Genomic DNA, 23,896 nt, shown 5'->3' on the forward strand with positions numbered 1-23,896 from the left:
GCTATTGTGTTGTCGTGTTACAACAAAACATCAAAAAGTCAGGAGCTTTCATGTCAAGGTATGAAATTTCATCTGGATTTGAGTCAGGCAGAGAATTTAGTCAAATGGATAATTTAACATGTTCAGAATGACGCAAGGGGAATAGAAGTTCGCAAGTCGATCTCACAGTCCCACGGTTCAGGGTTTGAATCCAGCTTCCTCCCATATTCCAAAAACATGCAACTTTGCTTCGTTTAATACTCAAAATTGTTAATTATGTCTGAATGTGTTTGCAAATGCTTGCTTGTCTTGACGTATCCTGTGACTGACTGACAACCAGTCTAGGGTGTACCCCACTTCTCTCACCAGAGGTCTTCTTCGCTTCCTTTCGGCTTGTCCCGTTAGGGGGTCGCCTCAGTCTCTGGACATGTCCAAACCATCGAAGTCTGCTTCCTCTAACTTTGTCTCCAAAACATCCAACTTTGGCTGTCCCTCTAACGAGCTCATTTCTAATCTTATCCCACTTGCTCACTCCGAGCGAGAACCTCAACATCTCCAGTTCTGGTTCCACCGTCTCTAATCCATACATCATGGCCGACCTCACTTCTGTTTTCTAAACTTTGCCCTTCACCCTAGCAGACACTCTTCTGTCACATAAGACACCAGACACCTTCCACCAACTGTTCCAACCTGCTTGGACCCGTTTCTTCACTTCCTTACCACACTCACCATTCCTCTGTATTGTTGACCCCAAGGATTTGAAGTCATCCACCCTCGCCATCTCTTCCCCCTCCACTCTTCTCATTCACGTACATATATTCTGTTTTACTTCGGTTAATCTTCATTCCTCTCCTTTCCGCCTGCTCCCTGCTTTCACTGCATATCACAATATCATCTGAGAACATCATGGTCCAAGGGGATTCCAGTCTAACCTCATCTGCCAGCCTATCCATTGCTACTGCAAACGGGAATGGGCTCAGCGCGGATCCCTGATGCACTCCCACCTCCACCTTAAATTCTTCTGACACACCTACGGCACATCTCACCGCTGTTCTGCTGCCCTCGTACATGTCCTGTACTATTCTAACATATTTCTCTGCCACACCGGACTTGTGCATGCAGTCCCACAGACCAACACCAGAGGTCAACTTAAGTTCATTTGAAACTGTAAATTGTCCGTAGGTGTGAATATTGAGACAAGGACGTGCGGCATAGATAACAGGTTGGTGGATGTTTGGTTGAGGACGCCTTGTGGCAATTTTAAAATATGCTCAATTTGACATTCATAACTCACAGGGATGTGGAACAGGAAGGCCCGATCAGTTCTCCGTGCTTTAAGCTCTGAAAAAAAAAAAAAAAAAAATACAATGCGGACGTGAAAATTGCAATGCAACAAAAAGAGTTGACAGTAAAGGGTGGATATTGACCGCTTGTGGTGAGCAAAGGATCCCGTTAGAGAGAGAGAACGACTGCTCGGAACGGTCGTCGCTGCTTTTGCCTGTGACAAAAAAACACAAATGTCGTTTTAACTCGTTTGACCGCCGCAAGTGGACTGACTGCCCGGGGGCGTCGTGCCTTCTTTTTCGGGCGTGACATCCAAGTCCTCAAAACCCGGTTGCTGCGACGCGGAGCTCCGGATCGGGGAGCTCGAGTTGAGGTCGTCTGGCTGATCGGGGAGAGGAGTTCTGTGGGACTTGGGTTCCTCTGATTCATCCGTGTCAGACCTACGAAGGCGTACATATGAATAACATGAATACATAAAAAATAATAACAGCAATCGTCAACCTGTTACTCGAGAGCGCACGTAAACATCACTCACGTAGACACTTCTCCTTGCTCTACGTTGTGATCCAGAGCAGGAACGGGAGTGTTAGCCGATTTCGGGTAGCCGATATCAATGCTACTCTCTATCTCCGGCCTCACGTCCACCTCGGGTTGCGGCACCGGGGCGAACGTCGACCGCGCTTCCGGGCAGCACGGCCGGAGGAGATGCAGGAACCTGCGCTCCAGCAGGCTCAGCGATGTGAGCACAGCCGGCGTGGAGGTTTTGACGCGGATGACGATCCCGTCTTCGCCTTTCCCTGCTCCTTTCGGCTTCTTCTTCTTGCCAGGATGGCCGAGAAGCACCCGCTTGTCGGCCCAGCGCAACATCCACTCCAGGAGCCGGCCCAGCACTGGGAACCGCATCTCTAATTTAGAATCTAGGACCTGTTGAAGTTCTACAATGGCTTCCGTGGCGGTCGAAGACCCGAACGGCAAGAAGCTTTGATGATTATCGGAAGGCGAGTCTCCCTTCCGACGTCGGAAGCCAAACAAACCCATTTGGCTCGCTGTCCTAAGCTTAGGCAGAGCAAACGCGGATATGTTGCTTCTGGATTCAGAACCGTCGATCCAGGCCGCTGAAGTTTGCGACTCGGGGCTTGCAAAGTTCTTCGCCTGCCCGCGACAGCAACCGGCTCGGAAAACCGGGAGCTCGCCGCCGCCGTGTTTCCTGGTCGGGTGCTGGCCGTCTTTTTGCCGACGGTGCATGGTGGTGAGCACGTCGAAGGTGAGCGAGTGCAACTCCCTGTCGCGCAGAGCGGGGCAGAAGGACTTGAGCAAGGGAGGCTCGGACCTGTCGCCGCCGTCTTTCTCCAGCATGTAGCTGAGAAAGAGCTCGAGGAAGGCGGGATACTCGTCATCCTCCAGCTCAAACTCCCATGTGCCGACGACTGGAAGGGAAGGTCGCCCAAAATCATCAGCTGCCCTCTTTGTTGGAACAGCGCTCCTCTTTGGTTGACTTTTCACCTCCCTGTAGGAAGACAACAAAATAGGCCACACCATTAAAAAAAATGATAACACAATTTTTCATATCAGTCCTCTTTGGGAAACCGTATCAGCAATGTTGTTGCACGCTGGCTACCTTGGAATGGACGAGTTGCGAGGGTCGGGCGAGGCACCCTCAGATGTGTCCTGCGCGCTTTCTCCGCCGTCGGTGAACGTGCTGGCGCTGGCGCTCGCCGGCCCGCGTTTGTCGTCCGTGTCCTCGTCTTTCTCCCACAGCCGGAGCTCCGGGGGGGCCAGGTGCCTCAGCAAGCGGCCCAGGTGCTTTTTCCTCTGTCTGAGTTTGGACCGGATCACGCGTTTCACGGGCTTGCCGGCTGCCTGTTTGTCTTCATCTCGAGGGCAGAGAATGTACAAAAGCGGAGTTTGTACTGACACGCCATTTTCACAATAATATTTAAACATTGATATTTTCATCGGGCAGCACGGTGGATCAACCGGTTAAAGCGTTGGCCTCACAGTTCTGAGGACCCCGATTCGATCCCGGCCCCACCTGTGTGGCGTTTGCATGTTCTCCCCGTGCCTGCGTGGGTTTTCTCCAGGCACTCCGGTTTTCTCCCACGTCCCAATAAACATAAATTAATTGGACACTCTAAATTGCCCATAGGTGTGATTGTGGGTGCGGCTGATTGTCTCCATGTGCCCTGCGATTGGCTGGTAACCAGTTCAGGGTGTCCTGCCCTTTGACAGCAGGAATAGGCCCCGGCACTCCCCGCGACCCTTGTGGGGATAAGCGGCAAAGAAAATGGATGGGTGGATCAACCCAATAAAATGTGTCCAAATGATTTCAATACACAACATGTATTGACTGGCTGTACCCAATGTAAATGTTGGTATTATAACATTTTTGTCACATTGAACTGAAGCAAAAAATGTGGCAAAAATGGTTTAATTCTTCATGCTCTATCTAATGTTGATACTACATGTTTTCATAAAATATCATAATAGAGTGCTAGAGAGTAATATTAAGTCCATAAAACGCATACTGAAATGGCATTTATGATTTGTGAGCATGTATGAATAAATATACGCGCACCAATGAACCAGTGCAATTTCTCATTTTATATATAAGTCTGGGTCTGCATATAAGTCTGGTTCTGTGCGTGAATGAGAGCGGGGGAGGGGGAAGAGTGAGGCTACAGGGAGAAGAGATGGCGAGGGTGGACGACTTCAAATCCTTGAGGTCAACAATCCGGAGCAATGGTGAGCGTGGTAAGAAAGTGAAGAAATGGGTCCAAGCAGGTTGGAACAGCTAGCGGAAGGTGTCTGGTGTTCTATGTGACAGAAGAGTGTCTGCTAGGATGAAGGGCAAAGTTTAGAACACAGTGCTGATGTACGGATTAGAGACACTGAAGAGACAACTGGAACCAGAACTGGAGGTGGCAGAAATGAAGATGTTGAGGTTCTCGCTTGGATAGGATTAGAAATGAGCTCTTTAGAGGGACAGCAAAAGTTGGCTGTTTTGAAGGCGAGGTTCGAGAGAGCAGACTTCGATGGTTTGGACATGTCCAGAGGCGAGAGAGTGAGGATATTGGTAGAAGGGTGCTGAGGATGGAGCTACCAGACCAAAGAAAAGGTTGATGGATGACATGAGGACTGTGGGTGTTAGAGAGGAAGATGCACGAGATTGGTTTAGATGGAAAAAGACGACACACTATGGCGACCCCTAACGGGACAAGCCGAAAGGAAAAGAGGAAGAAGATATATATATATATAATTCTGGTTCTGATGTACCTAAGACATTGCATTGCCTCAAGCTCTGCAGCAGCAACTTGTACTTCTCCCTCAGTGGAACTCTAACAGAGTTTTCTCTCTCCGGGAAGGCAAGTACCAGCGTGTCTGCCACCTAAGAGGAAAATCAGCAAGATATCAATTTATTTTTTTATTATTTTTTTTCATTTGTGTGGGAGGAAAATTAGGGGATTTTTTTTTTTTTTTTTTTAAATCACCAAATCGAGGGGTGGCAATTCGGCCAGCAAGCTGAGCAGAAGGTCCTGCAGGATTTCCTCAGCATTCAGGAAGTGACAGAAAGGCAAATAGCGATGGGCCCAGAGGAGAGCGTCCAGGCAGGATGAATGCACTTGGGAACCGTCAGCGTCCTTTTAACGACACAAATACAAAACTGACATGCTCAGGCCATAAACAGTTAAAAAGATAACAACATGCAATCCAATATTAATGTTATACCGGCTGCATTCTGGCAGCCTGATACCTCCTGCAGGCAAGAGAAAGCCGATCCCTGACGTGAAGCATCCAGCATAAACCGCACAGCTCCCTGAAACAGACTCGAGGAAGAAAACGGCAGGAGCAGAAACTACATCAGGGGGTCCTTAAAACATTTTAGGTTCACCCGTTCACGCGGAGATTTTTCTTCCCGAGGACGCCCTAATGCCATTTAAAAATAATGTGCACGCCTATGAAACGGGAATTTTACGGAAGCGTATTACTGCCACACCCAAAAAAAAAAGTCACGTTTCACATAATTATGTGAAACTCATCAGATAATTATGTGAAACGCGACCTTTTTCTCTCTCCATTGAAACTCATCAGATAATTATGTGAAACGCGACATTTTTTTTGGTGTGGCAGTAACACGCTTCCGTAGAATTTAAAAGTTGCCTCATTAAAAAAAAAAAAGGTAGCAATGTTGTGATCATTTTTCAAGAGAAACACAGAAAAGTAATCATGTTATAGGGATAAAGTCATATAAAAAAAAAAGGAATCTGACAAGAATAGATTAATTTTTTTACATTCTGAGACGAAGAGATGGATTTTTTCTTATCTTGCGAGAATAAAGTTTTATATTTTCCCAAGATACTAAAACTGGAATTGTATAGAATAAAACAGAATCTAAAATAGAACTTAGTAAGAGTAGTCATGTCATACTTGAATAAAAAGTAATGAATACAACAGTGGCGGCACGGTGGCCGAGTGGTTATCATACGTGCCTCACGATTCTGGGGACCCGTTTGTTTTAACTTCCGACATATAGTACTCATATCGCAGTTTTGTATGCAAATCAAATTTTTTTAAAAAGTTCCTCATATCTCAAGGTATAATCGTACAACTTTACACTCACAGTATTAAACCTTTTTCTCAAGCATGATGCCTTTTATTCTGAAAATGTTGCCTTTATTCTCCCCCAAAAATAGGACGAGGATGCATTTTGTACTCAAAATCAAAAAATACACGAAGAAATAAAAAGACATTATTAATGCAGATATGTCAGATTTATGTGGTGACGAGCGGCATCTCACTGATAGTTTGAGTGGAATTAGGGTCCAAATCTTTGCCGTGGCCCGTTTTGAAGAATCCACCACGGCAGACGAACTTCAGCAGGTCCTCTGGGAGAGCCTTTTCCTCTTTGGGGAATGAAGGGTACGCATACTTGGTCTTGATCTAAAAAAAAAAATTAAACAAAATTAATAATCAGTTTTAAGATGCTCTACTTTATTCCAAAGTAAGACCATTCAAAGCTACCTTGTGTAATAGATGGTGGGCCCGTCGCAGGTTTCTGACGTACCACTGAGCAGCGGGGTGGCAGCATCGAGCAGACCTGAGCAGCAGCAGGATCCTCTGGAGGACGCCCGACACTTTGTGGCGCGTCGCCACCTCTGCAAGCTGCCCCGCCGTCCCCACCGGATCCTCCTCAGGGCAACGTGGGAATATAGGTCACGACAATCGGTAAAGACAAAACCCTTTTTCACCGCTGCCCACCCCCAATGGTAATGGACCTTTCCGACCTGTCAATCACTCGGACAGTAATAGCCAATCAGATAGCCGCAATGTTTTAACCCCTGGCTTGACACGCCCCTCTCGCCGTATTGTCCCACAAGCAATGTTGGTTGTCAGTAGCTGGCGCTTGGAAAAGTTAATGTTACAAAGAAAATGGTCCTCAATGTGCAATTCTGATGAAAGATGTCCGGCTAGCTCACAATCTGCCCGCTTGATTCATTTTCCAAAGCCCAAAACACAGTTGACGAAGTGTCTACGATGGATTAAGGCTCGCGGAAGAGCGCACGTACAACGCCCCACGTTCGTGCCTGGGCCAGAAGGGGGAAAAGGTGTGATTGTGCCACACTGAATCATTAGGTTTTTTTGTTTTTTTTTACCCGGTTTTAATTGAAAATCAAAATCCAAAAATGTTTATTATATTATAGATAGATAGATAGATAGATGGATAGATGGATAGATGGATGGATGGATGGATGGATGGATGGATGATGGATGGATGGATGGATGGATAGATAGATATAGATAGAAAACGATACGAGATGGAGACGATAGATGGAGAGAGAGTGGGAGGGAGGTAGATAGATAGATAGATAGATAGATAGATAGATAGATAGATAGATCGATAGATAGATAGATAGATAGATAGATATATAGATAGATAGATAGATAGATAGATAGATAGATAGATAGATAGATAGATAGATAGATAGATAGATAGATAGATAGATTCATTCATTTTCCAAAGCCCAAAACACAGTTGATGAAGTGTCTACGATGGATTAAGGCTCACGGAAGAGCGCACGTACAACTAAATGTGCACAATATCAACAAAGACTTTCACTTTGTTCGTGTATCACTGACCTGCTGAATGAAGTGTGTTATGTTTTATACCGAAGAGTCAGGTTAGTGATCCATAAATGCGCCATGTCATGCAAGAGAAATGTCCATTTTCCTATTTGTAACACATCAGACTTTTAAGACAGAGCGCTGGGTTCCATGACGGTCCAAGTCAAATTAATACAACCACTCACTTCTAATGACTACAATGATATTACTCGTGAGCTTTCCAAGTAAAAAGCACTCACCCTACTTTACACGCGCTGTATGATTCCACTATTTTATCCTGTTGGATTTCAATACAAAGTTTGTGAGGCGTCAAATATTTGTTCTGCATCGATCGCCGACCTTTGACCGTAACTCTGACATTGCGTCCTGCTCTGTCCAAAATCTTAATTCCGTGTATAGTTGAGACCCCTCTGTAGAACTCTCTTGGACAAGTCTGACGCATTTGGCAAATAAAAAACATAGCCCAATATTATCTGGAATACGCAGTAGAGAATCGACTTCAAACATGTTCTGTTCGATCGCCATTTCGAAAGCTTGCGGGAAATTGATAAGGGGGCGGAGCTTAAGGTCGCTGTCGGAAATGTCCCTCGAGTATGTTCAGAATTATCGCATTAAGACACATCTGCCACCATTTAAAGTGCCTCTGATTGAAGCCCCATATAAAGTTCTGATGTTCTAGTAAGCTTTTAGTGGTCTGAACATTATCTGTAAAGAAAAAAAAAAATATTTCGGTGGAAGATGAGATGACTTATCCGTCATTTGCTTTAAAGTGAAAAAAGATTCTGATCGAAAGTCAGATTTACGTGAAGAAAAATGTTGTTTGAAGAGCTGAGGCTCAAGCTCAATATGAATGTTTCATTTTGCACGGAGTACCTGCGTGTTCGGGGAAGGCTGAGGACAATACAGAGGCGGGGACGGCAAGTACAGGCCGTTGTGCACCAAAGCCGAGAGACCCGAGCACAAATCTTTGGCCGACTCCAGCAAGGAAGTCAACGGCGACGTTAAAACGTCCACGCCAGCAATAACCGACGCCTTTAGTATCTCCTGGGCAGACCCCTGCAATGCATCCAAGTCTTGTCCTTCCAGAGGGTCTAGTCAAAAATAAAAAATAGACACGTGTCCCATAACTATTTTACAAATCTTCCGCGTGACTAGTAAATGTTAAATTAAATTAAAATGTTCACAAACCCGTAACTCTCGTATCAGTGACATCATCACTGCGCTCTCCGTTGTCGTCGTCCAGAAGATTCTGCAACTCCGCTTCAAAGATGCCTTCAGGGATTAACTTTTTTGGAAGTTGAAGCTCTAGTTTGTTGAGCCTGTTAAAAAAAAAAAAAAAAAAAAAAAAAATGTGAAATGATCCCCCCCCCAAAAAAATAAAAAATAAACATTCCATCACACACTCACTGAGTGAAGTCCAAGTGGCCCGCACAGTAGTACACGTAAGCGAGGCTGAGAGAGGCCGCCGTCTTCCAGTCGCCGAGCTTGGACGCCAGCCACGCCGTCTCGGGGAGCAGACCCCCGAGGAGGAGGAGGTCCAGGGCGTAGTCCACGGTCCACTTCTCCGACATGTTCTGCTGGCGGACCGCTCGGGCGGCCGCCTCCTGGCACAGCGGCGCCAGGCGCCCCGCGTTCGTGCCTGGGCCAGAAGAGGTGAAAAAGGTGTGATTGTGCCACTCTGAATCATTCTTTTTTTTTTTTCTTTACCCATTTTTAATTGAAAATCTAAATTCAAAAATGTTTATTATATTATAAGATAGATAGATAGATAGATAGATAGATAGATAGATAGATAGATAGATAGATAGATAGATAGATAGATAGATAGATAGATAGATAGATAGATAGATAGATAGATAGATAGATAGATAGATAGATCGATAGATAGATAGATCGATAGATAGATAGATAGATAGATAGATACGGAAGAGCAAAATACTGTTATGCAGACAAAGTACAGATTAGGGCTTCAAGTATTCTTTTTTTTTTTTCTTTTCTTTTTTTCTTTAAATCAGAAATTATTGGAACTAATACCACACTTCGAACTAACAAACTAAACCAAACTTCCAGATCATGTAAACACAAGCAACTGAAAATGAAACTCAAACTGCCCACTTTGGCCTGTTTTCTAATTTTCGGATGCTTGATCCAAGTCTAAAATTGAATTGTGACATATTTTTAACATGTAAAAATGAAAATCTGTCACACTTTCATTTGTACACATACGTGGCTTTATTGTGAGTGTCATTTTCAGCACAAACCGTGAGGTAGATGTAACGGAGGCAGGACGGCCACGTGGTGCGCAGGCGGGATGTTGAGCGGCTGATTGGTAAAATAGGACGCCATGAACCTCGCCAGAGTCTGAATGACGGCGACGGCCGCGTCGTCGTGAAGGTTCGTCGGCAGGAGGGGGTCGGCTGCGGAGCGCAACGTTAGCTCTTGAGCACCTCGGCCGAAGTTTGCCGTTTGTTTCCGGACTTTTTAAAATGTTTTTTTAATTCACCTGATGTGCAAGTCGTGCGGTTATTATGGTACCCGGCGCTGTGCAGCAGCAAGTGGGCCATGTGTTCTCCCAACTCCATGGCTTCCCTCAATTGGTACTGGGACAAGAAGCTGTAGAGAAGAGCCAAACAAAGTCGCGTCTCCTGGAAGGCGCTGCGGTGACAACCTACTAGAGAGAAAGAGACACACACGTTTGTACTATTTTACAGAACTCTTTGCCCGTTTGAAAATGAATATAACTTACATTTTCGACTCTCTTCCCAAATTTCAGTCCGCCACGTCTCCGCGCTGTCTTGGTACATGCCACACAGGAATAGTTCTTCACCTGAAGAGGTGATTCATATTTAGGATGGACGATTAAAGTGGCACAAATAAAATTTTTTTAGCTCGAGAGTGACTGGAATCAGGCCTCCTGAATTTTGATGGTATGAATTTGAAACTTATCAGGTATCCGTCGGGAGTTCAGCGTCAACGCCAAGCTTCTCACCCAAAGCAACATAACCAAAATACATAGATTGGGGACTTATATGCCCCCATGTCTGTCCAAACATAAATAAATACAACTAAAGCGAAAGCACACATAAATATATCTAATCTAAATATGCTACCATAATTGTAGCAAATATGCTCTAAATATGCTACATTTATGGTGCAGAGCCTATTAAATATAATCTAAATATGCTACATTAATGGTGTATCAAACATTAAATATGATTTATATATATAGCGCATACAAAAAAGTCTGGATACCCCCGTCATGAATGCCAGGTATTTGTGATGCGGGTTATGTATGTATGGTTATGTATTTGTATCCACCTTATGTAAGCCTGAGTTCCCCATGATGCTGCTGCAACAATGCTTGACTGGAGATATATATTTTTTTTTTTTTTGATGAGCTGAATCAAACATATCTTTTGGAATAATGGCCAAAAGGTTCAACGATAGTTTCACTAAATCAGAAAAAAAAAAAATCCCCCAATTTAAATGTGGGAAAATATGTTATGTTATGGTGAAATCCGACACTTGGGCCTGCAATGTTTCTTACCCTTGTGACTCAGCTGCGCGGAATCCTCTTCGAGTTTCTGTCCGGTCGCTTCCAGAGCCGCTTGGATCTCCGACACGACGGCTGACAAGTGCTCCTCGTCTCCTTCCTCCCAGTCCTTGTCCTCCATCAGGTCTCGCGTGTCTTCCTTGTACTTCTGGCTCACCTTGTAGACCCACTCCCACACTCCAAACAGTCTGGAGGTCATGTGAAAAACATTTGACATAACATCGAGACAAACAGTCGCACTCACAATCACACCCAGGGGCAATTTAGAGTCTCCAATTAATGGGAAGAAACCGGAGTGCCCGGAGAAAACTCACGCAGGCACGGGGAGAACACGCAAACTCCACAAAGGCGAGGCCGGGATTGAGCTCGGGACCTCAACAGTGAGGCTGACGCTTTACCAGCTGATCCTCCGTGCCGTAGAGATCACTTCCAGTTTTCAATAAATGTAATGTGCATATTTCCAGGATGTGGGAAGAGGCTAAAATACCCAGAAAAAAAACAAACAAAAAAAAACACAGAAGCACAGGAAGCACTTGCTAACTCCCTTGCAACTGTTAGGAAAACATGCTAACCATAATCAACCATGCTGCAAATTTTTGCATTTACATTTAACTTTTTTTTTTTTCCTTCAAATCACCGTTTATATGCATGTATCTTGAAACATTGTGTTGTAAATAAGTTACAGTGATTAATATTATTATTATATGTTATATATATTAATAAATCGTGTCATTATCCAAGCCGCTTATCCTCACTCGGGTTGCGGGAAAGCTGGAGTCTATCCCAGCCAGTTTCGGGCAAAAGGTGGACTACACCCGGAACTGGTTGCCAGTCAGATATTAATATATATTATATATATATATGATATATATCAATATAAAAAAAACAACATTGTAGATTTTTAAAAAATGGACAAGCACTCATAATATATACTAATACCAATTTTTTTTAAATTACAATTGTGTTATTTTTCAATTTTGTTTGTAGATGCATGAATTTTACTTGATAGTAAAATAATTTCACCCTCCCAAAAAACGGCATATGCACAAGGTAAATAATCATCAACACTAGGGTGCAAATACGTCCCCTTGGTTGAGGTCTTCATAGTCAGTTCTGATAATGAAAAGGTCAACCTGCTGGATGGTCGGTGGGGTAGTGGCAGACCCTGATGGACAAATCCGGACTGGTTCCCCCCACAGTCCTGCAGGAGTGGCACATGGTGGACATCTGAAGCCGAGACTTGAGGGTCCTTCTCCAATGAGGACCAGATGGTCCTTCGCTGAAAGCTGTAAGCGCAGTCGAGGGCGTCAGAGGCCAGCCGGAGGACGAGCACAGCTCCGGAAAGTCTTTCGACAAAACCCGACGGGCAGGACTCTGGCGGCGGTTCCAGCAGCAGGTGGACGATCCGCTTACTGAGCTCAACCGCCAGCTTCAGGCCGGGAAGCCCGTCCAAGTGAGCGTTGTCCCACGGCAGGAATGAGAAAAGTGTTTTCAGGAGCTCCAGGATACGGGCAGAACTGGAGTGGTCGGTTCTTCCCGGGTGGGCAGCACCAGTTGGGGTCGAGTGGAACAAAGCGGCAAGCTGTGCCGCGCGTACAACGGTGCACTCCAGCAAGTGGCCTTGGTTTTCCACCGCGGCCCCCAGAGATACGCAGAGAGCCCACGCCGTCAACAGCCCGTTCTGGATCTTGCCGAGTTCCCGACGGAGACGACGCACGACCCGCTCGAAGTCCTCTTCGTGATCGTGGTCTGTCTCCGTGTCCAAAGCGTGAAGGGTGTCGAACATGGACGCAAACTCCAAGTGTCCGCTGTCCAACAGCTGCGAGCCGGGAGGGGGGCCGTCCACATCGGAGTCGTCCTCAAAGAAGGACTGAAAGAAGGATGGATGGATGGATGGATAGATAGATAGATAGATAGATAGATAGATAGATAGATAGATAGATAGATAGATAGATAGATAGATAGATAGATAGATAGATAGATAGATAGATAGATAGATAGATAGATAGATAGATAGATAGATAGATAGATAGATAGATAGATAGATAGATATAGATAGATAGATAGATAGATAGATAGATAGATAGATATAGATAGATAGATAGATAGATAGATATAGATAGATAGATAGATAGATAGATAGATAGATAGATAGATAGATAGATAGATAGATAGATAGATAGATAGATAGATAGATAGATAGATAAAATCACATGATGATATAAGAATATGGTACAGTGCTTAATTCATTCCACCACGATATTTCATGTGGCCTGCAAAAGCAATCCAAGGTTCTTGCTAAAATATCAAAATTGCTAATTGTGTTCACATTTAATATCGTTGGGAATTGCGAGCATTTTTAATAACTAGTTCCTCTTCGTATGTATGTACAATAATTTCCCGCCTCGAAGCCGCAACTTTTTTCCACACGCTTTCAACCCTGCGGTTTATGCGGCTAATTTGTGCTTTTTTTTTTTCTAATGGCCACAAGGGGGCACTTGAGCAGAAAAAGTAAGAGTGAGACCGGTGGAATATATGTGCAGAGGAAGTGACTTTTACCTTCTCGGGTCCTGTTCGCCCTGTCGCGTCCCAGTGATTTTTACCAGTATGTTTTTGTTTTTTGTTTTTTTTAACGGCCCTGTTAGCACGGCGCTAGCATTAGCGTTTGACCGGCGCTAGCGTTAGCGTTAAATAAATATCTTTTGTTTCAATGTGGGCACTTTACACAGCTGCGGCCTATGTATGTATCAAATAGTATTTCCTTTACAAGTGGAGTGGGTGAGGTTTAGAACCATGTGCGCTCTGTAGGCCCGGAATTATGGTATGTGTGCATATGTAAGGACCTGTTATTACTCAAGTTATGCAATATTGGGGGAAGGGGGGAGGGGTAACACCCAGTGTTTGAGTTTGCGTGCAACCGCCACGGCACAATACCGTTTCAAACGTTTGCTTTGAACAGACCTGAATTCTTTTAAACATCTCCTTGGTGCCACTGAAGGAGCTCTGGTCCTGCAGAAAGAGCGGCAGGGAGGATTCGTGAAAGGCCGAAGATCTGACGGAGTCTGCGGGGTGAGGCCCGCTCGTTGCGAACGACTTGGCGTCCAGGCTGCGGTACGATTCCATCGGGGTCCTCGCGTACATCTAACGGGAGCAAAATTAAACGTGAATGAGAAACATGCCATTTCTGTGGACTGACAATTACAATCTGGTAATAATCCAGTAAAAATTTATATTGCTAAATAAGTACAGACCTGAGTAATTGAAGGTCGACTGTCATGAAATGTATGATTTTTAGTTTTTACGTTATTAATGAGAGGGGAAAAAAAGGCAGCCGGAATGGACCGATCTCTTTTTTCACCACAAAACATGATTTTGATATGGCTTTTGTAACTCTAATCCTCTCGAGGGGATTTGTTTTCAACAGGAAACGGGAAGTGATGTTAACTGCAGCAGCGCACTCAGGCTGGCTCGTCTGTTTATATGCGTTTTACCTGCTGGAAGGCAGCTCGTCGTTCCTTTGTGTTAGCCAAAATGCCGGCTTGTTGGATTGTTGGATATTGCTCGAACACTCGGGAGGATGGATTCGCTCTTCGTACATTTCCCGGTTCGTCGTGAAAAATGGATTGGACGGGTGCAAAGGATAAGAGCTTCGTGGGTTCCAAATGACAGGTAGGTGTATAGAGACTAAAATAAACAATAGTTGGGAGGGGGGTGGGGGGGGGGGGCGTAATCCTCTCAGAATGTAAAAAAAGATCTGCGGACATAAGTCAGGGGTGCTAAATGTGTCGATGTGCGCGTCGGACGGCCTTGTGGATTGCCGGCCTGGCGTTAGCCCCGTCGTGGAGGTGAATCGAGTGGGGAGGTGGTTTGCCCGGGCTCTCCCCCCCACCGACCACCTCACTTCGCGCGGCAGCGACGGCTTGCTTGGCAGCGACGGCTTGGTCGCCGGAAACGGTTCGCTCGCCGGCGGCGGCTTCCGTGTGGGCTCGCTCGCCAGCTACTGCTCGGCTAACGTTATACGTATTTCTCATTACAATATCTATTTTATAATGTTTGTAGGCATGACAGTGGAGCTTTAAAGTGCCATTGTCCCGAATGAGCTCAACAGTTTCATACTGGACAGCTCCGATACGATTTACAAATGTGAAAGCATCGGGAAAATTTGCAAAAATGTCACCATTGCTTTGGGAATTTGGCCATGGAAAATATGGGATACTGGTAAAAGTGCACTGAAATGCAAAAAGATGTAAATATAGCGTTGTGTGTAAAGTTCTTGCTTGAGTACCTGGGACCTTTCCAGTAGCTGGCAAGCCTTCTGAAGCTCCTTACTGGTGTTGTCCAACAGAGCTTTCACCAACATGGCGGGGGAAGGCCTGTCGAGGACCCTCAGCACGGTGGCCATGTAACCGTCTGACACGATGCAGTACAAGAGCCGCGGGTGCCACGCGACGGAGTAGCGCTGCCGCATGGCGTCCCGCGCCGACACGCTGGAGCTGGACAGGTGGGCATCCGCTCTTTCGGTGGGTGGCCTGCGGGGTGGAAAAACAACAAATAGGCCATCAATTACAGTAAAGCCTCGGTTCTCCAACGTCCCCCTTTTTTAACAAATCGGTTCTCAAAAACCCGTGACAAAACCCGGAAATAACATAATCCGCGAGAAAACTATACATGTATTTCTACTATGCAGTGTATTATCAAGAAAAGGTATTTAAAAAAAAAAAAACGTTTCAAAAAGCCCATTTTTTTTTAGGCTTGGAAGGCATCATTTCTTTGTCCATTCATTGTAATGTGAAACATCGATTTGGTTTTTGAACAAATGACTTCTCGAACCGTTTTCTGGAACGGATTGTGGTCGAGAACCGAGGCATCATTGTATTTGGATGGATGAAGCGATTCATCCATAGAAAGATGACAGATGGGTGGAGGGATGGATTGATGGCTCATCAAGGGACACAAGATGGACGAATGGAAAAAAGACAGACAAACCAAGAAATAATAAAAGGCTCGTTTTTGTTCATAAAAAAAAACTTTACTGGGCTGGGGGCCGGGTCGCTACGGATACAGCAATGCACTCCCAGCCCAGGGTTATCTACTACTAAAGCATACATTTCAAGCAAAAAATAAATATATTTATTAAATTATTTTATGATATAAAGTATTTAAACTATACATGTATTTCTACCATGCAGTTTATTATGAGCAAAAGCTAAAAAAAAAAAAAAAAAAACTTTAAAAGCCTAATTTTTTAGGTTTGGAACGCATTATTTCTTTTTCAATTCATTGTAATGTGAAACATCGATTTGGTTTTCGAACAAATCACTTCTCGAACCGTTTTCTGGAACGGATTGCGGTCGAGAACCGTGGCATCACTGTATTTGGATGGATGAAGTGATTCATCAAAAAAAGGATGACAGATGGGATGGATTGATGGCTAATCAAGGGACGCTAGACCAACGAATGGAAAAAAGACAGACCGACCGACAAATATTAAAAGGGTCATCACGCGAGATATTATAATGAAGACCGACCGGTAAGTGACCAGTGGGTGAAGGGGAAGGAACTGTGCGGGTCCAAAGTCGGTCTTGCAACCCGAGCTGTTTAGCGTGAGGAGCCCGCCGAGGCGAACCAGGACCAGAAGGGCGCCTCTCTTCAGAACGCAGGCCAGGAAAAGGCTGTCATGTGACCAGCTCAAACCGCCTACCCAATATGACCTAAAGAAAAAAATGTAAAATGCTTTCAAGTTATACAGTAAATTAAATCAATTTCCTTTAGTTCGGCCACCTTATGTATTTGGACGGGATCTGCTCCGTTTTACATCCGCATCTTCCGAGGCCGCTTGACACGGAGACAAAATTCTGCGTGCTCACGAACAGAACCTGCGTAGCCTATTTTCAAAAACAAACGTTCAGACTGCCGAGCGACGTCGCTTTAAGAGGAACGCGCAGACGCTCACTTTGGGTTGCCGCTGGTTCAGGACGACGGCCAGCAGCTGCCCGTCGGGGGAAAAGCCGACCACCAGCGCCCCTCTGGACTTGACTCCTTGGCAGGGTGGGCTGAGCCGCGACATGGGGTACGACTTTGTGGCCCACTGTATGCTGTACCCCGATGTGCTAATTAAAAAAAAAAAAAAAAAATGTGTTATCGTCCGTCATTAGGGACGCACGGCGCCGTCTCCGAGCGGGGGGAGGTCATCCGCATTTACCCGAAACTCAGACGGTCTCCCGTCCACTGAACTTTAAGGCAGGTAACGATTAGCTTCTTCGCAGAGGTGAACACAAATGCCGATAAGCAAACATCCCCCACGACCTGAAATCGAAACCGCGGGGTCACGACGTCAGGTCCGCACCCTCCGAACCCGCAGCGACGCGTCCAAACCTGGCTCTTGGCGAACACGCCGCACTGCGACGCCTCTTTGTCCTTCGACGTGGGCAGGCGGTTGTCTTGCGGCGACTGTATTTGCGCCCAGCGTCCTTTGACCGAGCCCTCGTGGCCCAGCGCTAAATCCTCCACGTCCGTACATTCCCATAGGAACACTTGCCCCAGTTTGGTGGCCAGCAGCGTACGCGTGCCGTCACCCGACACGTGGATGGATGGCGATCCGCCATTTCCTGTTTAAAAATATTTAAATAAAAGTACGCGTTGTGGAATTGGCTCAAAATTGCTGCTCTAAAACCAAAATGGCCGATTTACTGTTTAATTTCAGTTGGAGTCATTTTTTTCCAACGATCCACTACTGTGTGAGATAAATTTATTTCACGCACATATGAATTTAATACAAATAAATATTTATTATAAAACCCAGGACCTCAGAACTGAGCCACCGTCCCGGACCCGCCTGTGTGGAGTTTGCATGTTCCCCCCCCGTGGCTGCGTGGGTTTTTCTCCGGGCGCTCCGTTTTCCTCCCACATCCCCCCACAAAAAACATGCACCATTAATTGGACACTCTAAATTGCCCCAAGGTGTGATTGTGAGTGCGGCTGTTTGTCTCGATGAGCCCTGCGATTGGCTGGCAACCAGTTCAGGGTGTACCCTGCCTCCTGCCCAATGATAGCTGGGATCAGCCCCGGCACTAGCGCTGGCCCAGCATTAGCACTGCGCTAGCATGTTTTTGCCATATCGCAGTGATTTAGGTATATGCTGTGTTTTTTTTTTTTTTTTACTGGCTGTTAGTGCTGTGCTACCATGACGCTACTATGTAGCAGCCGTGGCTTTTTTTTTTTTTTTTTTTTTTTTTAACCAGCCCTGTTCGTGCTATCGTGTTGTTGCTATGTTAAGCTAAGCTAAGGTATTAAAACTTTGAAAACTCTGTGTACCATCTTTCACTTGCGGCTTTTACACAGGTGCATCTTATGTATGTACCAAATGGTATTTCCGTTACAAACGTACTGGGTGAGGCTTATAATCCGGTGCGCTCTGTCAGCCGAAAATTACGGTAAATAAATCACCTTCATGTGGCTCGTCAACAGGATCATATCTGTGTAATACATATATACTGTACATAATTTACTCTTTGACTTTATACAATAATAATGAACTTTTCTATCATATTCTAATTCACTGAGTTGCACCTACATAAAACGATCGTCATTCTTGAACGACAAAACTCTTCAATTAATTTCTACCGCAATCAATCAGTCAATCAAATATGTCACTATGGTGACGTATGAAAAATTACCCATACTTATAGAAGCTAACCTTGAATAGCAGTAATCATCTGAGCAACTTCAGGGACAGCCGCTACGGTCCTGAGCACGTCCTTGTCCTTGTTCCATAAAAAGAGCTCCCCTGAGGTTAAAAGTCCGCAGAACCAAACCCCTGAGAAACACACAAAAAAATGGCAGTTCCTGTTTTTTTGTTTTTTTTTTTTTTATTATTTTTGTGTGAAGTAACGTCCACTTTTGACTCATGACGTTTAAAGTTACCATTGTGCGAGGGAGCCATGGTCACCACGTTGTTGAGAAAAGGCTGAAGTTTGGGCGTCTTCTTCTTGGTGCGACCCGACACCATGTTGATCTCGCTGATCCGTTTGTCGTCAACCATGAAGACGCACTCCTTCTCCTGCGGCACCCGGGTTCCAAAATTCAAAAAATGACCCTCGATCCCCGCGGAAAGCTTCTCACGTTCCAACGTGATTATTTCCCGGACCACGGGGATGGTTTGCATTTTTCCGGTACCTGTCCAAGCCAGCAGAAACGTGGCCATGGCTTCTTTCGTTTGATGCTGGAGGTCAAAATGACGTCCAGCTTGAGCTCCATGCTTGCGGCGGGACGCTGTCGGTGTTTAACGATGCCAGCAGGAAAAGCTCATTGGCGTTCTTCCTTCCAAGCGTCAACGGAGGGCCTCCTGAAGGGGAGAAAACAAGATTTGATACTGAATAATCCATCCATTTTCTTTTGCTACTTATCCTCATGAGGGTCACGGGCAGTGCTGGAGCCTATCCCAGCTGTCAACGGGCAGGAGGCGGGGTACACCCTGAAGTGGTTGCCGGCCAATCGCAGGACACATAGAGACAAACAGCCACAATCACACCTAGGGGCAATTTAGGGTGTCCAATTAATGTTGCATGTTTTTGGGATGTGGGAGCAAACCCACGCAGGAACAGGGCAAACGTGCAAACGCCACACAGGCGGGGCTGGGATTGAACCAGAGTCCTCAGAACTGTGAGGCTAACACTTTACCAGCTGAGCCACCGTGCCCCTTGATACTGAATAATCCGTAGCCAAAAAAAAAAAAAACAAAAACCCAACAACAACAGGACATTATAATTTAATTGTTTACGTCGAGAGCTGTTAGCATCAGAGCTGTAATTATTGTTTATTAATGCTCTGGTAATACTATGGGCCATACTGACCCTAAATGTAAAAAAATTGTAACTTATTAACGTCACTCCTGCTCCCAAAATCATCATTTTCAATTAATCATGATTATATAAACAAGCTTTACTGTAATTATTTTCAGTTTCTGACACTTTTGGACTACACAGTGCCCTGGGGTCAAACTGAACCAGGGATCATAATTTTCTGTTTTTCCTGAGAAATGAACATAATCATGCACAAATTATAAGTGTAGCACTTATCTTTGTGGATCAGATTATTTTAACATGTGCATCGGTAGTGTTGACTATCCATTACCGTTATTTTAAATTTACTGTGCGAATTCAACACATTTACATTTCTACAGTATATGAAAAATGTAATAAACTGACGAATTAAAGAACTAGCTAGTTGGCAAGATAACTAATTTGTTAACTAAGTAGCAAACAAACTTTCAACTACTGGCACTTTTGGAGAATTAAACATTGCTAGGGTCGAGACAGAACATTATTTCTGAAAAAAAAAAACTGAAAGGGTTAGGGTTATTTTTTTAAATAAACAGTACAAAATGTAAGGAAATCATTTATTTTTTGTTAACAATACTTGTGTGCAATAAATCGTATTCGGTTGGACTGAACTCTTTATTAACATTTTACATTTGTAAAGAACATGCATTTGTCGAATCATCTCTGCCAATGCCAAACTCATGTTTACCTTATTAACTTTTTTTTTTCTCCAAACTTCTTACAAAAGCAAAGAAGTTTTATTTTCATCCCTAACCCTAACCAATGGTGAGCTTTATTGCCGATAAATATTCTTCTACAAAAAAATTACAATAATCTAGCAAATACATATGTTGCGTTATTATGTTTAGCTAACAAGCTTGTTCATACCCAAGACGGGATGAAACGCCCTCTTCTTCTTCTTCTTCATAGTCACTGGCATCCTCGCTGAGCCATTCGTGAGACTTCAGCCCCGCTGTGGACATTTTATCATACTAATTGGCACAATTTATAACCCGTTTTTGCTACAAAAAAAAAAAACACAGCAACAACGCTAGTCTAATTCCTTTGTTCGCCCATGTTGTCGCTCCTGACGACGCCGCACGGCTAGCATTAGCCACCTAGCTAAACCGAGAAAAAGAAGCCCAAGTATTTTAAAATATAGTCGTCGTACTCACTACTTTTTGCCTAATCGTCACGTTACCCGATTGGCCAACTCGCCGAGTTATGATAGCGAAAAACCGCATCTAACGAGCAAAAAGATAAATAATGATAATTCGAAACTCCCTCCGTTTCAGTGGCTAAACATTTTTCCCATGATGCACTCGGGGCGAAGCCTTCAGCCGTTGCCGTAGGAACGCAAAATGTCCTGACGTCACCGCAATCTATTCACAACGAATCATAAATGCAAAATTGTTCATGAAAAAAAAAATATTTAGTGTCAAAAACGTCCCAAAACTGTCAATACAGACTAACTTTAGTTACTTCCTCATATTGAGTCATTTGTTAATGCAGATAGAGACGTATTTTAATTTGAAATTATTTCTTCTATAAAGTTTAATTAAACGGTATATTACACTGGTTAAAAGCATCAGTTCGGCAATTTAAAATTTTACGACGGAAAAAAACAATAAAAAAACTGTCAATACAGACTAATTTATTTACTTCCGCACATTTTGTCATTTGTTGATGCAGATAGAGACGTATTTTAATGTCAAATGATTTCTTCTATACAGTTTAATTCAACGGTATATTACACTGATTAAAAGCATCAGTTCGGCAATTTAAAATTTTACCCCGATCCAGAAGATGATCACCAAAAATTAAAAAAAATAATCATAAAAAAACAGGAAAAAAAGTTTTGCTTCGCTCCTTTAAATCTTACTTAAAATTATGTCCACTTCTAAAACAAGGGAAGATTCCTTTTATTACATCCAATTAAATTATCGTGATGATTTGAACATATTTAAATTGAGTGTAAATTTGTGGGGATTCTGCAAAATTCACCAAAGAAACGTGTAGCACGAGCGTTTCTTTTCCAGTAGGGGGCACTACAGCATATCTGACTGAGGTTTACAGTTTCCTCCTGTACGGCAAGCAAATTGCAACAATTTAAAGTCAATTTGTATACTGTATAAATTAGCTCTGCCATCACTCGTTTTCATCACAACACGTCGAACGACGTCTGCCATTCTGAAAACCCAAAAATATATAATAAAAATATATATTTTTGAGATTTCTACATACTGTTATTTAATAGGCTCATTTGCTCATGTCTGTCATGAACAGATGGAGCTCTCTCGAGCTGTCACAGCCAGGTTCATTGGGGTGCTCTCATGAAGACTCTCTTAAAAACAAACAAAAACAAAAAAACATGTGGACGATATAAAATTAATAACAATAAAATATCAGAACCAGTCTTCCATACTTTTGCCCGTGGCTCCATTTGTCCATGTCGGAATGGAACAAGTTCATACTGAAACCAACTCCTTACTGCTAATCTATATTTGACAGTCTTCATTATTCATTTCAAAAGCACATTTAAAGGAATAAAATCATAGCAACTCTTCAAAAATGATCAACTGTGACACTATGCACACCCACAATGTGACTCACAAATTTGTTATTGTTTGGCAATTTAGTGATGCCTGTCTGAGTGGGATAATTGCTTCCAACTGAGGGTTATTTTTGGCAAGGATTTGGACCAATTTCGAAGCCCCGACATTTGCTCCAAATGGCTAACTTACCTGTTGATTTTAGAGTGTGAAAATTGTTTTGTGTATTTCCCGTTATGCTAAACATTTTTGTGTTGGGTGGTGAGATCGGGGTGATTTCAGTTGTAGCTCTTTGCGGAAACCTCCGCAAAAAACAAATTATATGAGCGGCAGCATCATTTTTTCACAGATTGTCGCCAATAGCAGAAGTACATTGAAATGATTAAAATCATATTTTACCTGAAGCCGCATTATGGTAGTAAATATGTGCCACTGGGATTTGAATTTGACATGCCGCAGAAAACGTGATTTCAATTTAAAATGTAAAGTGATCCCATTTTCAATAGTTGTACTTGTATTTGTATGGATTTGAAACTGTTGTTAACAATTAAATTTAAGTTACGTTTTCTGAGCATGTGACGTCACGTGACCGACAAAGCGTAACTGCGATTGGCTGGGTGTTGATCCTGACCGGAAGTAACCCTGAATTTCAGACAGCGAATTGTCGCCACTTGAATTGTTAACGTTGAAAAGTTACAAATAAAAATACAACAATTGAAAATGTGATCACTCTACATTTCAAATTCAAATCCTGTTTTCTGTGGCATTTCAAATTCAAATCCTGGTGGCACTAATTTACTTCCACACTTAAGGATCGTGACCTGAGGTGACTAGCCAAAAAAAAAAAAAAAAAAAAAAAAAAGTCAGCCAATCCAGTTACGCTTTCTTAGTATGTGACGTCACGTGACTAAGAAAGCGAAACTGCGATTGGCTGGCTGTTTCAGCTCTGACCTGAAGTAACCCTGCCTGGTGGCACAGACGTTGAATTGGAGCCGGTTGAATTGTTAACATCTAAAAGTGACACTGAAATATAACTATTGAAAATGTGATCACTTTACATTTCAAATTCAAATCCTCGTGGCACTAATTTACTTCCATATAAATGGAATTTCCATGGCAGTCGTCATACTTAACATAAACTAAATATAAATTAAATTAATATAGAAATATGATGATAATTAAATTAATAATTATACTAATTTAATATTTAGTATTAGTATTACATTATTCATTATAATAATTTAAAAAAGAATAAATTAAAATATAAATTTGTCTGACTCTCCAGATTGATTTTAAATCACATTTACCTTTTTTTTTGTAGCCTGGCCATCAAATATTCCTACTTTTTTTTTGGGGGGGGGGGCTTTCTCACTTATAGATAGCTCGCGGCGGAGGCATCAGTCGGTGACACGAAATCGTGTGTGCCCAAGCGGAAAAAAAAAAAAAAAAAAAAAGTGTACAACAACAACATGTAATTAAGTGGGAGAACAATTCCCAATCTCGCGCATTCAACGTAGGGAACACGAGTCGGCATGGCAACCCGCTTTGCCATCTGCAGGTCTATTCATACTCCAGTCACACTTGGGTGG

The 23,896-nt window shown here is 43.6% G+C and overlaps 1 protein-coding gene across 12 annotated transcripts in view; it reads right to left on the minus strand.

Moving 5' to 3' along the window:
* Positions 1-23,896, minus strand: part of cplane1 (ciliogenesis and planar polarity effector 1) — a 73,905-nt gene that overhangs the window by 13,123 nt on the left and 36,886 nt on the right. For 4 of the 12 annotated variants that reach the window (XM_061847735.1, XM_061847727.1, XM_061847726.1 and 1 more), the window contains exons 4-31: positions 19,112-19,280; positions 18,860-18,995; positions 18,633-18,752; positions 17,312-17,544; positions 17,139-17,242; positions 16,890-17,046; positions 16,718-16,821; positions 16,465-16,647; positions 15,222-15,465; positions 13,898-14,077; positions 12,070-12,806; positions 10,931-11,124; positions 10,130-10,210; positions 9,887-10,054; positions 9,645-9,800; positions 8,791-9,022; positions 8,572-8,702; positions 8,257-8,474; positions 6,283-6,450; positions 6,060-6,201; positions 4,990-5,087; positions 4,752-4,901; positions 4,537-4,648; positions 2,882-3,137; positions 1,799-2,770; positions 1,555-1,703; positions 1,407-1,477; positions 1,274-1,320 (exon numbers count right to left, since the gene is read on the minus strand). In XM_061847735.1, the coding sequence (XP_061703719.1) occupies positions 1,274-1,320; positions 1,407-1,477; positions 1,555-1,703; positions 1,799-2,770; positions 2,882-3,137; positions 4,537-4,648; positions 4,752-4,901; positions 4,990-5,087; positions 6,060-6,201; positions 6,283-6,450; positions 8,257-8,474; positions 8,572-8,702; positions 8,791-9,022; positions 9,645-9,800; positions 9,887-10,054; positions 10,130-10,210; positions 10,931-11,124; positions 12,070-12,806; positions 13,898-14,077; positions 15,222-15,465; positions 16,465-16,647; positions 16,718-16,821; positions 16,890-17,046; positions 17,139-17,242; positions 17,312-17,544; positions 18,633-18,752; positions 18,860-18,995; positions 19,112-19,192 (5,624 nt within the window). In that variant the 5' untranslated portion in view covers positions 19,193-19,280. Of the gene's footprint in view, positions 1-1,273; positions 1,321-1,406; positions 1,478-1,554; positions 1,704-1,798; positions 2,771-2,881; positions 3,138-4,536; positions 4,649-4,751; positions 4,902-4,989; positions 5,088-6,059; positions 6,202-6,282; positions 6,451-8,256; positions 8,475-8,571; positions 8,703-8,790; positions 9,023-9,644; positions 9,801-9,886; positions 10,055-10,129; positions 10,211-10,930; positions 11,125-12,069; positions 12,807-13,897; positions 14,078-15,221; positions 15,466-16,464; positions 16,648-16,717; positions 16,822-16,889; positions 17,047-17,138; positions 17,243-17,311; positions 17,545-18,632; positions 18,753-18,859; positions 18,996-19,111; positions 19,281-20,643; positions 20,729-20,930; positions 21,048-22,706; positions 22,801-23,896 lie in introns of those variants that run through there. The other 8 variants (XM_061847736.1, XM_061847739.1, XM_061847728.1 and 5 more) reach the window with 7 other exon arrangements.

Source organism: Syngnathoides biaculeatus, chromosome 17 (assembly GCF_019802595.1).
Source record: "Syngnathoides biaculeatus isolate LvHL_M chromosome 17, ASM1980259v1, whole genome shotgun sequence".
Classification (NCBI taxonomy): Eukaryota; Metazoa; Chordata; class Actinopteri; order Syngnathiformes; family Syngnathidae; genus Syngnathoides; species Syngnathoides biaculeatus.